The sequence below is a fragment of the Corapipo altera genome, unplaced genomic scaffold, assembly GCF_003945725.1.
Source record: "Corapipo altera isolate COAL_440 unplaced genomic scaffold, ASM394572v1 61305, whole genome shotgun sequence".
NCBI lineage: Eukaryota > Metazoa > Chordata > Aves > Passeriformes > Pipridae > Corapipo > Corapipo altera.
In genome coordinates, this window is record NW_020884909.1 from 1917378 (window position 1) to 1934346 (window position 16969).

Below are 16969 nucleotides of genomic sequence, written 5' to 3' on the forward strand. Positions count from 1 at the left end.
ACTCTGGTTTATTAACCCTTCTGTCCTCTCTGTTTTCTGTAAAATTATCTTCCTTCCTTTGGGTGACTATTTCTCACCCTCAGATGTGAAGTATATCTTATTCTTGTCTGTCCTTTACTCTCTCAGTTTGGACATTAAAAATGTGCATGTTTGAAATACCAGAACAGTCTAGTTTTATGTACTTGGAGTGAGATTTGGCATGAGCTAATTAACCAGTTAGAGGTGAGTTTTCCCCAATATCTTTCCCTTAGGCACATCATTAAAAGAATACAGGTCACATGTAAGGAAGATCATATCTATCTGGAAACTGCATTATACTGGGCAAGTCATTAACTCCTTGACTTAGTCTAAATGTCAGAATTTGCCCTTCTGACCACTATATTGTCTCTCAAAGTACCTCATCTGTAACTCACATCTATACATAGGTGAGGAGTGAAAAAGTGGAGGGGGACTTAATTTGTGGGGTAACACAGGAATAAGAACAGAAAGCAAGAATGGATGTGAAAATGCTTTGAAATGAGGATGCTGTAGGAAGGCAGGACATTGGAAAAGTACAACCTATGCAGGGATTGTGTACTTGAGGAGCCTGAATAGTTTGGGAACAAATGGAGAAAAGGAGTGAAAGTAGTTATAACAGAACTGGCAGGTACCAGAAGAAAAAGAAAAGATAATTATGTACTTTTTTTCATTGTTGTAGAGTTCAAATAAGCTGGATTTATGTCTGATCAGACTTCTGATAAAATCCTGTTGAGTTTGTTGTGGTGGGACTTGACTGGAGACTATGCATTTCAGTGTCATCCATGGCACCCACTCATTTTGTAGGAAGGATGCAGCTTCTGATCTTCTGCTCTCTGACTTGAATTTTAACCATGACGTTTCAGAATGCCCTTTTTTTTTTTTTTTCAGAGTACATCCAGACCATAATGATGATGGAAGAATCAGTTCAACATGTTGTCATGACAGCCATTCAGGAGGTATGCTGGGATGCCCGCAGTGTATAAACGTTCTGCCTTTCAGTATTTTACAACAATATGCTTTTTCCTACTTTGGAAAAACTTAGTTGGAAGTAAAGAAAATAAGGGGTATAGATTTTGCCTTTTTATGGGGAAAAATATCTTATTTTTTCCTTAGAAAAATCTTGCTTTATGTCAAGGAACTCTGGTTGAATGTCCCACTTTTCTTTAAATCTAGAAGACTGGAACTTCTAGATATTTTTGATATTGGGTTCCCTTTCCTTTACCTTTCCCACCCTGTGAATCCTAAAATACACTAGACTGATTTTGTATGGGTAACCAAATACTGTAGAATTTCATCAAAATTTGTACCTTGAAATTGCAAAACTTTATGGGATGCTAATTTTTTTAAAATTTTGTTGACAAGTGAAAAGGAAGAGAATTGGAGAGCAGAGTATTCTTCTGTCAGCTGTAATGTTATGATACATAATGGTGATATGTAATGATAAATAATATGAATATATATGAATAATATGATAGGCTACTATGTTTTTACAACTTAGTGAGTATACTCCAGTGCATTTTGTTAGTTGTTTGTTATACTCCAGTGCATTTGTGGTTAAAACCTCAGTGTTAGCCACTATAGCCCTGAACCCCCCATGTGACTTCTTAGGAACCCAAAATGCCCACAAGTGAAATGCCTGTCAGTCTTCATAGATGGAGGTTTACTGTGGGGCAGGCCACTAAGGAAAGCAGGAAACCACTGGTAATCCCGTTTCTTTTGAACCTGAACAGGAGAAATTAAGTTCCACATTAAGCTCTAGGGCAATTTCAGTTCTCTGGAATGTCTGAATGTAGAAAGAGGTGTCAGTAAGCCTACAAGGGACCCTGTCCCCTGTCATCACTTCAACCATGCAGTCATAAATTCAGTTGTCTGTCTGTGTGTGGAGTGCTGTCTACAACCATGCAGAGCAGAGTTTTGAAATGAGCATTGAAAGAATTGTTATGCTCAGTCATCTTCCAGTCGGTGCTGCCAAGCACCAGTTTGCTGGAGTTTTGGGATATTTTACTTTTTTCTATTTTTTGTAACTGCAATACAGTGTTTTGGTGAAGCTTTCTAATGCTTTTTATTAAGTCCAAACTTCAACATCACTGTATTCTGCACTGCCTTGAAATAGAAAACCTTATTTTATCCTCCCTCTTTCTGTTAAAAATCTCCTATTTAATTTTTCTAAAAGTCTCCTTCATTTGGTATAGTGGCCAGATTTGAAGCAGCCCACAGTTTTCAGCATTTTTGATGAGTAAACTTTGAAGTTTTTTAGTGTTTGTGCTCTTTCTCTGAGCTGGTGAGTAGAAGTAGGGGAGAAATCACCGGGTCTGTTTTTCTGGAGCAGATTTTTGGAACTCACTGAATCAAAAACCTTACTATTCAGGTACTGGCACAGTTCTGAGTGATTTTAATGCTACTTTCCAAGCTGCTTAGAAATGCAAGGCATTTCAGGACCAAATAAGGAGGATCTCAGGTGCTCAATGAAGAGGTGAGAAAGCATCTCAGACTTTGATACACTTTGAGAGCAGGACCTCCCTCCACTGTTTTTTAATGGGCTTGGAATCTGGAGAAGTCCAGGGTCAACTGGAAGCTGGCAAAGATTATCCAAATTTTCAAGAAGAAAAAGAAAGACACTGGCCATTGCAGGCCTGTCTCATGTCAGTGCTTGGCAAAATTGTGGAGAAGGTTCTTCTGCGAGTTAGGTCATAGCCAGCACAGATTCACATGGGGTGAAACTTCACTGGATTTAAGGAGGATTTTTTATTTCTTGGACTCGCAGCAGCTCCCAGAATTCAAGTGACTTGGAACAAGCACTATGTAGGAGACACCAAAATAAGATGCCTAGGAAAGTAGCTGTATGTATATGTTTGAAAAGTTGCTGTACATCGCCTAGTCCAAACGTTCTGAAGTATTTGACATTGCAGGTACTCTTTCTTTAAAATTAGGTATGTCAGAAGACCTCTCTAAGCTTTACTGATGAAAGTATTATGAAATTTATTTTTCTGTTTCAGTTGAGCACATATAAATTTTTTTTTGATGCTTCTTTGGTTTTCATAAATCATCTTACTCAGGAAAGTATATCATGAGGCACAGTAGAACAAGTTTTATCTAGTTTTTTTGAATGTAGAAGGTGATTTTTTCAATGGAAGAAGCAGCATATTATGTTCTAAATTTTAGTTATTTTATTTTATTTTTTAATAACTTGTGACTCTTCAACATTTCCTTTCTTCACTTATTTAAATGTTTAAAACATGCCTTGTGCTCCGTAAGGTTTTATAAATTGAACAGTGCTTGTTTTTAACAAATAACAGTGTTATTTTGTTCAGTGTAGTCAAATTGATCTGGTGTGTTGCCACCACCTAGATTCTTAGATGCTAATCTTCACGTATACATATCTAAAGACAAGCTGTGCACATGTATTAATATGCATAATATTACAGTTATTTTTAATTTCATGGGTTTTAGATCTTTTAAAGGCCCAAAATCTTTCCTTACGGAAATTATTTTGGCCATTGTGTGTTTTTCTTTCTTTTCCTTTCCTTGACATCTTTTGGAAATTCTTCTGCCATTTTCCCAAGTCTTTTTCTTGAACAGCAAAGTTCATTATTTATGAAGGCGGTAGCTGAGGCAAATAATCTGCTTGCCTTTTCTGTTTAAAGCATCTCTAAACTTGATCACTTAGCAGGTGTCTACAGGTCAAGTTGAGAGTCAGAACAGTACTAGAGGTAGTGTCAAAACTTGCCTGGGGTGAATAGGAAAAGGAACTTTCTGTCTGGGTTAATACTGACTGTGTTACTTCCACTGTTTGGTTTTGTGGGTTTTTCCCCTGCTGTATTTTATCTTGACTGTTTAAAGCTTTATCTTGTGTGAAGTAAAAGTGGGTTTTTAATAGTTAGGAAATAATGCAAAAGTATTTTGTTGCGTCTGTCAAGAGATAGACTGGAGGACAGACTGAATACCAACTGGAGGAAGAAAGTCCACCTGCTTTAAAGGATACACAGTCTCATACATAGCCTTGACTCTTTAAAACAAACATAAAGATGTTTCAAAAAAGAAAACCTGAGTACAGAAGCTAGATTTTTGTCATTGTTTTTGTGGACACTTAAACGAGCTTGTATAATATTATCATTACAGAAGAAGCATTTCAGATAAAGCAGGTGTTTTGGACTGTTAAAATCATCAACTGAATGGTTCAGCTGCATTTGCAAAATCACGTATAGGGGAAAAAAAGCTTTCATAATTCAGGTTATTCATGCATGCAGATTTTGTGATAGTTTTACCCATTCCCTAATCTTTATGTATCCATGACAACACAACTTGTTCACATTTCCCAAGGAAAGCAATTAAAATGTGAAGGTTTTAATAATATAGGATTAGCAGACCTTCAAGTGTTATGTGAGATATCATACCAAAGCTGTGAGCATGAAGAGGTACATAGGTAAAGGATTAACATGGAATGACAACTGCTGCTCATAAAACTACACAAATCATTATAAGTATTATCATGTTGTTCAGGTTACTGCACCATTTGTAATCTAGACTGACCTTTTTATGCAAAATAAACTGGAAAAAGAAAAAGACAGTAAATGCTAGTTCATTTTACTGTCAGAAACTCTTAAGCAGGCTTTTCCTTCTCATGTAGACACCGAATGCAATTGCTTGATTTTGCTGGAAATTCTTTTTTTCCCCTTTTTATACTTTCTGCACATCATCCTCCGTTAAAGTTACAGGTGAAAATAAGTAATAATACTATACTTAAGCTAAATGGTGAGCTTGGAACTGAAGGCCAGTTCCAGTGCTGCAAAATTGTGAAGGCAGACCTTTATTCCTCTTGTAGTCTGCTCCAGAAGAAAACTCAGGCTGTAAGGGGAGACTGAAAAGGCCACTTCCTTCTGCTTTTTATTCTCTTAATTTATTTGAAATACAAATGAAATGAAGTTTGCCCCTGTAAACTCAAAAGCCTTGGCATTGATCCATACCTCTCAATTCCATGTGTTCTAATATCACACTTGCAGGCTGCATGTGAAGCACTGAAAGTACAGCAGTATTTAATGAAGTTTTTCTGAATATGAGCTTTAAGTAAAGGAGATATATAGCAGAACCAGTAAGTAAATTTGATTTAAAAATTAGTATCAACCTACTAGTATCATCTGATTATTAATAAATAATGCATGTGCCATTGAGCAGGTAACTGATTAAATGAGCATTTTGGAGCTCTAAATTTCAGCAATATCAGAGAATGCTGATTGACCAGAAACAAAGTGAAGAATGGAGGAAACTAGGCAAGCCTCTTACCTTGTATTTTTCAGGTGGATGGAAGGTTGTAGTGTGTGCTTTGAGTTGACAAACATATTTGTATGGAATCCTAAGACACAACATTCAGTAAAACTTTTCTTGAAATTTCCAGAAAATCTGACTGAAGAGAGAGAAATTTGGATGGGTGGTTGTACTCTGTTGACTGTGCTGTTTAGGGTAAAGTGTTTCCTATTAAGTGGGGAGAAACTGTGTAGAGGCAATCCAGAAGCAGAGTGTGGTCAAGACATTTTGTTGCATAAACTGTTGTCCCAGTTTGTGGGGAGATGTGTAGGGGAAAGATGGATGCACTCCTTTGCCCTGATACCTTTTCATCCCACTCCTTAACTTCAGTTTATTATTAACTGTTGATCACAAGTTGGATTCCTGTGTTAGTTCTGAGTTATCTGTCAGTATCTTTCCTGTTCTTTGTCTGGTTGTGCGACTTACTGGACACAAAACAATCCCTTAGATTTCATCTTTAGCATTCCCACCACAGCACAGGCCATCAGATTGCAAGGTGCTTCCTGTTGCATTGAGTCAGTCATCTGCACGTGTGTCTATGGCTCTCACCCTCAGTGCCTCACGCACGCTTTCCATGACATTCCTAACGCACCCCATGGAGTTAAATTCACAAGTGCTGTGTAACATTCAGGGTACGCCCAGACCACGTATCTCCACTGCCTAATCCTGCTCCAGGTAATGTCCTCTTTTCTGGACATTTCTACTTAAGGGCTCTTCCAGAACAGCGTGTTTGGCGAGAGATGACAAAACTCACTGAAGAAAATAGGGATTATATTAGTGGCCTTGGCCTGCTTCCTGTACAGCAGTTCACGGGAGCAGTGACACCACAGTGGCCTCTAGTGGGTTGTGCGGTCACTTGTACTCCTTTTTACTGTAAGTTGAGCTGTAAGAGTTCCGTTGAGCTGGTTTTCTGAAGAGGAAGTTGTGCTCGGGCCAGAAAGGGGCGGGTGCTGTTAGGGACGTGTTGTTGCACACCCCTGCAGGCTGAGCTGGACCTACAGCTGGGAAGTGCTGGCTTGGCGGGTGGAACTTACTTGTGTGCTTGTGAACATGCGTGTCCAGTGTTTGCAAACAGTTTTGGGATATAAAACAGGGAAGAGGAGTTCAGTATTTGGTTAATAGGGGATATCCCTTTAGTCGTCTGGAAAAGCGTTTTAACAGTAGCTGGTGAAATGCAGTAGTTGAAACATGTAAGACTTGTCACAGAGCGGGGAGGGATTGGAAGTTTTTGTTTAAGTGATAATAATCTTAGATTAGGGCCTTAAATTATAGACAAGTTTGTAATGCCACTATATATGGTAACGAAAAAGATGTGACTTCATTTTTCCGGGGACAACTCTGAGGCTAGGGACTTTCTAATTATTGTTACAGGGAGTCTGGACTTCATGCAATGCTTCATCTTGGAGTGGTTTTGTCGTTGTAGACATGTAGACAAAATGGAAGAAATGTGACAAACATTGTCATGGTCTGAGGAGGACTGTTGAGGACAGATAGATTAATTTAAGCATTAGTTATGCAGGTAAATCCCAATTAAGGATATGAGAAAAGGGAGAGATATGTAGGTGTTTAAATATTTGAATGATGTAAATGTCAAACAGAGATTTTTTTCACTTGTACACAGTGGTATAAACAGGAAAGGATCATGAACAAATGAAGGCTCTGTGCCATGTATTCCAAAAACTTTGTCAAGGAAAAGTAATGCGAAAGCACTGTTTTTTGGAAGGAATAAATGAAACCCTATCTCTGGAGAGAGTAACCAGGCTGGACCAGAGGTCTTAGGGAAAAAGTCTAGTCCTGATTTTGGTTAGGACCGGGCTTTTTTGATTGGAACATCCATGAATTGTGTCATTGGAGAGCTTTTAAAACTTATCAACTCTTTCTCTTTTTTTTTAATAAGTTCATCAGTCAATTTCGTAGGACATGATTTGGGGTTTTGTGCTGAGGGTTTGATAGTGGTTTGGGTTTTTTTGTTGTTTTGTTTTAGGTTTTTTGTTTGTTTCTGGGGAGGGTTTTTTGTTGTTTTTGTGGGGTTTTTTAACATATTCTAAATATTACGAAACCAGGTATTCCTGCAATAAAATAGGTTAGTACACAATGAATTGTAATATTCATTTCAGGAACACACTCTACAGAGTTTCTCTTTAAATTTGAAAATTACAGACAACTCCAGAGCAGAATTTTGTTCATCTTTGTTTTGCACTATTAGCTGAGGATATGTCCCAAACTTTGGTGAAATAAATAAATGCATGCGAACTTCCAGGTAATTGAAGCATGAAAGCCACTAGCAGAGAACAATTAAAAGAAGATCTTGCATGGTGTGTTGATATCTACCATCATTCCAATGCCACTTCAGTAAAATATTTAGCAGGGTGTACTGTAGACTTCATCATAGATGAAGAATGTGCACTGTCAGAAGAAAAAGAGATGATGTAAGGGGGGTTTTTTACCACTCTAAATATTATAAATTATGAAGATTATTTTTTTCTGGTTTTGTTTCTGAAGATATCTTATGTAAAAATGAAGTTAAAAACTTTCAACTTAAGTCAGATTAAAACTCCCAAAAGTAAAAACAAGCTTGGTGTTTCGTTGAAACTTAGGTTTTAATATAAAAGTAAATCCTTGTTTTTTCTAATCCAGTGTAATCTAATTGCAGTTGATGAGTAAAGAGTCTCCAGTCTCTGTTGGAAATGATGCTTACGTTGACCTTGATCGGCAGGTATCTAAGACCAAATGTTTATTTTCCTTCCATCATAACACATCAGTGGCCTGTCCTTTTTCTGTATTAAGAACTCTGTCTTTTTTTTTTTTTCTTTAATCATCAAAGGGTTTTGTGGGAAAGTCAAATGAGGAGTGGAAAACTAAATTTCAGTGGTAAATTTCAGAGTCCTTTAGGTTTATAGATTGAGTTTACTCCTATTCTGTGTTTAAGGGAAAAAAAAAAAGTTGATTTGGAAAACCAGTCTAGCTGTATGACATAATAAAGCAAACTGCAGATTGGTACAAATCTTTAGGTATTGAGAAAGGATAAAAAAATGTGTAGTATTTGAATAAAAGTTTTTATGCGTGTGAATAAAACTTTTCCTACTCCCAAAGTCAGTTTAAAAAAAAACAAATCAAAACAAACACATGCATATTTGGGGTCCTGGAACCGGTCCAGTACATAAGAGAAGTTTTCAAATATAATCCTTCCCTGTCTGATATATTTAAAAAATATGCAAAACCAATTGGTTTTACTAACTTAACTTCATGCTAACACTATCCTGCTTCCTCAGGTTTTTTTCTAATTCAGAAGTACAGTACAGTGGTTTTCCCTGTGTTCCTCCATCATGCTTTTTCTGCAGAAATATGTAAATACTGGCAGATTAAATTAAGTTCTCTATGTAAACAGGCCCTGAGAAATAAACTTGCACATACCAGATATGATGATGCTGTTTGAGAAAGCCCGTTTAAACTTCATCATATATAATAGCACATCTGTATCTATGTGCATATACATAACATGCACACACCTGTAGCTATGCTTATGTTAACTGCAATAATTTGTAAACTGGCAAGATACATATCTTTGAATATTGAGCCCTTGAAGGGAAATACCTGAATATTTACCACTGCTTACAAGATTCAGTGCCCTTTTTCAGAAGGGTAGACTTCTCTGTCACCATGTTAGTTGTATCCCTGTTGTGCACTAAAAGTAGCTTCCTTTACTAGAGAGATTTTACCCTAATTGTCCATTCCCTGTATTCCACCTTCCAGTCCTTTCAAAACTAAATTGAAAATCAAAATTATACACTCTTTGATTCTGTAAAGAAAAGTGGTATTGACAATTTTTTTCAGTGTAGAGATTTGATGAGTTCTTCAGACCCGAGTTCTTCAAGTGTTTTTGGCTCAATTCATAGAACAGATGTGATAATTCTAATATAAGAGCAAATATTACTTTTGGGTACTTTTACTTTTTACTAATACACAAACTAAACAGTAATCACACCTACTTCTTTTTTTCTTTATAAGAGTGGAATTACCTGAGCTTTTAAAAAATTTAATATATTACCTAACTGAAAATTTTACTGTCATGTAGTTCAGAATAGTTTTAATTGGATCACAGAGGCTGATGACAGTGTTAATGTTTATTGTTTATGCTAGCTGAAGAAAACTACAGAAGAATTAAATGAAGCACTAGCAACAAAAGAAGAAATTGCCCAGAGATGTCATGAGTTAGATATGCAGGTAAGTTTGCTATAGTGTCTGTATTGATTTTCAAGTGGGGAGAAAGATGTGTTAACTTTTAGGCAGCTGAGAATAAGCAGTATATTGTGGAAAACAGTTTTTAAACGGGAGATGAAAATGGCACAGTAGCTATTTTGCTTCACTTGTGCTAGCAGAATGAATGTCATTGTTTTCTTATCTTGATGCAACGTTGCCAGTATGAAGATGACTCACACTGATGAAACTTTTTTTCCTTCTGGTAGGAAGGGTTTGAGCTGTGTGGTAAAACTGTTGCGGTAGAGAACTAATACACGTTCTGCTGCTGTAACAGTTTCAGTTCAGTGTTAAATGCCAGTAAGAAGTTACTGCAGAGTATCAACTGTGCATGGGTTTTGACTAAGTTTTACTTTAAGTCAATCATACCTCGTCTGGAAGATATGAGGAGTGTGAGGAGGAAGCCCTGAAAGGCATTGCCATTGTAACCCTGTTTTGGAGTATAATTCAGGCATTTTGCCAAACAGTTCAGTAACTGTTGGAATTAATGAAGCTGATCTGTGTGCTCGTGGTTAATATGTGAACCCATGTTTCAGCTGTTGTTTGAGTTGAAGCACTCTGAGTTCTTCATGCCACTGCCTGTTTCCACAGCGTTGGTGGAAACTGAGTCATCTTTGGAACTGTGTTCCTGTTTTGGACCTGCTTGCAGTTAGCCCTTACTGTGGAGAGCTGGTTTTATTTGTTTGTTGGGAGAGTATGCAGACTTAATTATGATGAAGTTATCTTCTGTCATAACAAAGACTTTTTCTTTCAATGCCAGTGCAAAATATGTTAAAGAATAGTTGCATATTTTGTGTGGTAAATCTGCCCCTAATGTTGCAATATGTTGGTTGCTTCACTTAGCAATTGAATGCCTATTAAATGATACAGTATATTCCTGTGAAATGTGATTATTATTGTAGTCTGCGTGTTTCTGTTTGTGGATTGTGTTGATACTTTATTATGTGCACAAAAAAATATTTCTCTCTGAAGCTGGATGGGTCAGTTATTCTAGTCCATGCTTTTATTACAACAGGTTGCAGCCCTCCAAGAGGAGAAGAGCAGCCTGCTTGCTGAGAACCAGATTTTGATGGAACGCTTAAATCAGTCTGATTCTATTGAAGATCCCAACAGCCCTGCAGGTCGTAGGCACCTGCAGCTGCAGACACAACTAGAACAACTCCAAGAGGAAACATTCAGGTAGAAAAGCTACGCTTGGTTAGATTGTTTGTAGCTGGCAACATGTGTGACTTAGATACTTCTGGTTCTGCTGGCAATTGTGAATGAGTATAATGGGTGACATAACCACGGTAGTACAGTTTTTACAGTGTCGTACACATTATGATTTACCTCTTTACAAGCTCTAGCATAACAAAATGTATCAGCTTAATGCTGAAATGCTGTATGCATGTCACTCTCTACTCTGTGAGTTATTTTGAATTGTTTGCGTGCAGTCATTTCACCCATGTTTTTCAAAATCAGTGAGAACTAAAAGTAGCATGCTTTCCTTTGCCCAAATTATTCTGATTGCGTTTTTAAGGTGTAGAAATTCCTAGACTAAGGTTTGCTACAGGCAGTACTACAGGTGGCATTATTACATAGCAAAGTATGTCCTTCTCTGAACTTAAAACCAAATTGTTTCATATCTGAAACATGGAGATTATCCACATGTGAGCTCTGCACTTCATTTGCATTTCCTCACCCTGTGGAAATACAATCCCTCTCTAAATCTCCTTCCTGGTTCTTTTGAGAGTTGCTTCCAGGCTGTGTGTGCCTATTCTGCTGAAGAAAGCTGGTTCACTTCACTTTTTCATTCTCTTTGCCATACTTTCCCTCTCTTTCTTGAGTGAAACCATGGTATTTCTTTACACTGCCAGTTTTTCTTTTGCTATGCTCTTCCCATTGCCCTTTTCTAATTCTTGTGGTAAGTGCCATGTAACTTTCCTTTTTTGCCTGTTTTGCCATTTTTCCACTTCCTCTTATACTAAACCTCCTTCCTGGTTATTCTGACATACCCTCTCCCATCTGTTTCTTGAAAAACGTTCAGTATTTCTCTTTCACAGCAGCTAATACCTGGAATTCTTCATTCTATACATCTACCATGCAAAGGAATAATGTGGTGATACTGTCCCCTTTTATCTCTTCTGATTCATCTCCATGCTCTGGAATGATTTCTCCTCGAGTCTGTTATCAGTTACTGTTTGAACAGATTTTCTCCCCATATTCTATATTTCCACTGCCTGTTACTCTAATTTCAGGTTCTGAAGGTCATTCCAAACCTTTTTCACATGTGAGACTCATTCCTGGTCTCCTTTATCTCCCTCCCCTGCCTTCATAACATATGGTTTCTAATGGCAATTTGTACGTGTTCCTTCCAGCTCTACCTGATCAAGCAGGACATATGTACAGCTGAATTGATGCCCACTGTGGTACAACTGTTTTTCTCCCAGTCTTGACTCTTTGTCCTTTGACACTTCTAGTCTGTCACGATCCAAATGTTTGTTGTTTGTGGTTTAAATGGCTTAAAGACTTTCTCTTGTCTCCATTCTTGTAGAGTCTTTTTGGATAAAATACTTTTTTTACCCCTCATGCCCATATCTCCCTTTCTGGATTGTTCGTGTTTTAATTTCAGATCAAATTCGCCGTAGGACTTTCGTGTTCCAGGTTGTGTCCTTTTCCATTCATTCAAAATACTTTGACAAAGTTACTATTACTTGTTTCCTTTTTTCACTGACAGGTTAATGGAGCTTTGCCCATGTGTGCTGTATGCAAGCAGTTTACTCCAGCAACTTTGGTCTGAGTTCTTTACTTTTTGACTAAAAACCTGGTTCTTCAGGTGTGCTGGGCATGCACAGGCTCCTTATGAGTAAATAAATAAAACGACTTTGTTGAGAGCTCTATGGCATTTATAACATCTGACAATCAGATCAATATTGTTGAAGGTGTATAGGAGTTGGACAACTGAACAAAATCTTACAATAAATGTGTCATGTTCAAACTCTGTATGTTCCAAGATGAAAAAAGGTGAAAATTTCTGCTTGAGCTTCCTTTGTGAAAAATGGCTATTGCAGAAAAAACCTGAGGATTGTCTTTATGAGGACATACGTTACCTTTTGATTTTCCAAGTAGAAATACTGATATCAGATTGGGACCATCAAAAAAGTCAATCTGCTTCTACATTTTGAATAAGCACATTGGGCTGTTCTCCTTCACTGCAACAGAAGGCCATTCTATGTGTTTTTAGAGGGGATGATGATGAGGAAAGGGAACTGTGGCTCAAGATGGAAAGTTATTTTCTGTTTTTCTTCATTTTTACAGATTAGAAGCTGCCAAAGATGACTATCGAATACGCTGTGAAGAACTAGAAAAGGAAATTGCAGAATTGAGACAACAAACAGAAGAGCTTACTACACTGGCAGAGGAGGCTCAGTCTTTGAAGGATGAGATAGATGTACTCAGGTAAATTCTTTTCCATTAATCCTTTTTTAACTATTAACCTTTAATTTGTTTACTTAGTCTACATTATCTTTTGTTTAAATAATTTAAATATTAAATATAAACGCTTTCTCAATGCCAAGGTTCTTCTGGATCCTCCAGTTTAATTCTGCTTAAGTAAAATAGTTGTTTATTGTGTACCTTGATCACTAACTATGAGTAGACTTAGCAGTTCTACACAATCTTATGGTTATTACAGGGCACTTGCTGATCTCTTGAGTATTTGCTACTCAGCTTTATCATGACTTGAGCATTTGTTCTTGTCAGGAAACTGTGCCCTTTCCTAGGTTTGCACTGTTTGGACTTTGGGTGTGCTTTTGGTTCATCAAATAATGCTAATATGAACACCTGTTGCAGCTCTCACTGTCACTGGATCTTAGCACACAAAGTTGTCATGATTTGGTGATGCTAGGGGTTTGTAGGGTGGGACAACCACTTTTGCTGTGGAACATAATCCTTCAGTATTGGTCCCTTGCTGCAATGAGTTATTCAGAACAGTTACCCGTTTCCTCTCCCAAGGCTTAGGTTAATATTACCGTTTCTATTTCACCAGCAGCTTTCTGTCAAAGCTTTCTGTCTTTATCCCCTCTGTCATTAGGAATGAACCCATCAGGCTGCATAATTTCATAAACTGTCTGTGTGGGTGGCATAGGTTCAAAGACTAATTCCTTGTTGCAAGAGAGAGGCTCTACACTTCACTGGGGATCACAGAGATTTGGCTTGCCTCAGTGTCTCATAAACTGGCCCATAAATTCGGTGGGAGATTCCCTGGATTTCATAGGAAGTTGAGTCTGTAAATGATTTGGTTCAAAAATGAAACTGAGGACAGTGCTAGTGGTAGAGGGGTGGGTGGTTGTTGAGGTGAGGGCAGTTGCTGTCCTGGCAGTGCAGTGGATGGATTAAAAAAACTCTGAGAAGTTATGAACAGAGCCTGGTGTTTCTTTTCTCTCTCTCTTTACTTCCATGTCACCAAGTGTGAGTTGCCCAGGAGATGGATCTTTATGATTTTACTCCTGGCTCTCATTAAAACAAATTGGAGGCCAGAAAATTTTCTTCTTTACCCTAGTAAAATGCAGAATAGAAGATAATTTGGATTTGAAAGGAAATGAGTGGGAGTGAAGTTGTGTTAACTACTGTTTTAAGATTGGAAGCAGATAAGAAAGCTGTATTAGGAAGAGTGATAGTTTCTAAAGGACCTCTATCAACAGTAATTTGAGTTGACAAACAGTCATATGGGAGGAAAGCAAGTAATTTAAAAGTGAAAACATTAGTAATAAGAGAATATGATTGCTTTATTGTTCTCCTCAGAATGTCTTCTGCATTAAGGCAAAATAGTGAGGAAGCATTTAACTTTGTTAGTTTTGTTAGTTTTCTGAGTTCAAATTCAATACAAATCTGTCCCTTCAGGCATTCTTCTGATAAAGTAGCCAAGTTAGAAAGCCAGGTAGAGTCATACAAAAAGAAATTGGAAGATCTGGGTGATTTGCGGCGTCAAGTGAAGCTTTTAGAAGAGAAGAATACAATGTACATGCAAAATACTGTGAGCCTGGAGGAAGAATTAAGGAAGGCCAACGCAGCACGCAGTCAACTGGAAACATACAAGAGGCAGGTGAGGACAAGCACCATCAGTGCAACAGTACTCTCTATTGTTCACCACTTTCTCTTCCTAATATGGTTAATACCTCAAAGTAAAAAAGAAACTATAAAAAACCAGCTCCTTCTGTTTAGATTTCCATGTTTTGTAGGTACTACCTTTGTCCTCCTTTCCTGCAATTCTTGTCGTTGTTACAGGTTTATATCAGTTTGCTGATAAGCAGTATTTCTTACATTTAAAAAAATCAACAGAATTAAGGGTTCTTTCCTAAATTATTCCCAATTCATATTCAATAGCAGGGCTTGAATTTGAGCCTCTTCTTTCAGAGAAAGTATCTGCCTTTCGCTTAAAATTTTCCAGAAGCGAGGAATGCACCACAGCTGAGGTAGGTTATTCCTCCAGTTAAGTAACCTCTCCTTTTTAAGGTTCCAGTCTCTGATACTTCTGAATTTTTCCAGATAAGAGGAGAGAAGGACATGTGTCTTCCCTGTTGTTTATATGCACTCAGCAGAGTACAAAATGTGTCACCAGCACACTCTCTGGAGTGAAAGGCATCTGCTTATCCTCCTGCTTATCAAAGTGCCATGTGATGCTGTTTCTGTAAAGGTGGACGATGTGCTTAATCTTCTCTCTGCTTCTATGCTACAGGGACATGACATCATACTGGCATTCTTGCTACAGGGCCAGGCAGAGGATGGCTCATTAAAGTAGTAGTGCCTGCTCTGTATTTCTGCCTGATTGAATGGTCACAGCACAGGGTCCCTGTTTGTCAGCTTACAGTACAATAAAACACAGAAAAAAAGCACTAACAACATTGCAAGCCCAGGAGCAATGTGTTTCCCTAAGACTTAATAGATCTTTTTCCCTGCACTTGGCCATTTGATTTATTAAGACAACTAGTTTCAACCTCTGTGGCCTAGTTGTAAATACAGCCCAAATGTTTTCACCAGAAAAAAAGAACTTGGACAAGAAAAAATATGAAATAACAGACAATTCCTGTAGTGGAACATGTCCTATGTATGAAGTATCCAACCCCACTCATGAGAATGCCATCAGAGGAGTTTTTTCTTTGATTTAGAAACATTGTGCTACGCAGATGTAAGTGCTTAATTCAAACTCTTGTAATAATTTGCAAGGAAATGGCATCTCCACTGCACACAGCAGAAGCCTTTTCTAAGAAACTTTATTGCAGCATTAAGAATTGAAATGTGAAGATTACAGGATAATTTTTTAGTAATTTAATTCAGCCCCTTTGTGCATGTGCATTCTGATATATTTTTAACAGTATGTCTTGCTTTTCTTTGTTGCAAAATTCCTGCTTTGCTCATTCCACACTGAGATAATGCTTAGTAAATGTGATGGCAGTTCATGTTTATTTTTTTTAATCTTATGCATTACCATGAAACTGTGTATCTTTCTATACCCTCACAAGTCCTAATTCAGGACAGTTATACAATTTATTTCCTGCTGTGTTTTTCTGCATGCCATTGCCATAGCTTGAGTGATTACAAACATAAATGCATTTTTTTCCATTTGAGGTGAAAATTTACATCTTTTGCAAGTGAGGACACAATCACAGGTGAATGCCTGTGTATTTTTTTTATACCTGCATTTATTGTGATATCCCCAGTGATGGACGTCACATCTGAGAAATGAAATATTTTCATATCTAATATTTTTTTTTTAATGTCAGAAAACGCAGACCTGTGCTATTTTTACGGCCTTTAATTTAAGAACAACAGCAGCAAATTCCTTCTCTAAGACTTAAGACCATACATATTTCAGGCCTTGTAGATATTTTGCTGTATCTGTACACATTGAAAATAAAAGGCAGTAAGAAAAACTGGCTAGTCTTAATGTAAGTAGTGCTTCACAATTTAAATTAATCTCTTCCTGTCTAATCTGAAAACCATGAAAAAGCCTTCTTATAAATTCCTTCAGAAGAAGCTGTATGTCTTTATCTGAGTCTTCATTGACCTTTTGTGTTTGCAGTTCAGTTTTTATTGACCTTACTTGCTGCAGTGCTCTCTGCATTATGAGCTTTACTAATGTTCTGGGAATGAATCTTTGCTAGTAAAGGCTGAGAGTTTTGAAAAGGCAAGATTTCACTGATTTGCCTCCCACTGTGCTCAGCTTTCATGTTTCTGCTCACTTAATTTTAAAGACTCTTTACTGATCTGTAGTTGAAAGCATACACGTGGCTTTGTTAGCAGTGTTTCTCCCCGAAATAAGGAAAATTCTTTATAAGCCTGTGGCCAAATCTTTATATTAACGTATTAGGAAATCTCAGGTTAAGAAATGTTACCTGTCTGCATAAACTGGTAG

At 37.4% G+C, this 16969-nt stretch overlaps 1 protein-coding gene across 6 annotated transcripts in view; it reads left to right on the forward strand.

Annotated features, from left to right (window-relative positions):
* HOOK3 (hook microtubule tethering protein 3) overlaps positions 1–16969 on the forward strand; it is an 81536-nt gene that overhangs the window by 33558 nt on the left and 31009 nt on the right. For all 6 annotated transcript variants that reach the window (XM_027652971.1, XM_027652972.1, XM_027652973.1 and 3 more), the window contains exons 6-11: positions 907–974; positions 7973–8035; positions 9460–9543; positions 10592–10755; positions 12874–13014; positions 14458–14659. In XM_027652971.1, the coding sequence (XP_027508772.1) occupies positions 907–974; positions 7973–8035; positions 9460–9543; positions 10592–10755; positions 12874–13014; positions 14458–14659 (722 nt within the window). The remainder of the gene's footprint in view (positions 1–906; positions 975–7972; positions 8036–9459; positions 9544–10591; positions 10756–12873; positions 13015–14457; positions 14660–16969) is intronic.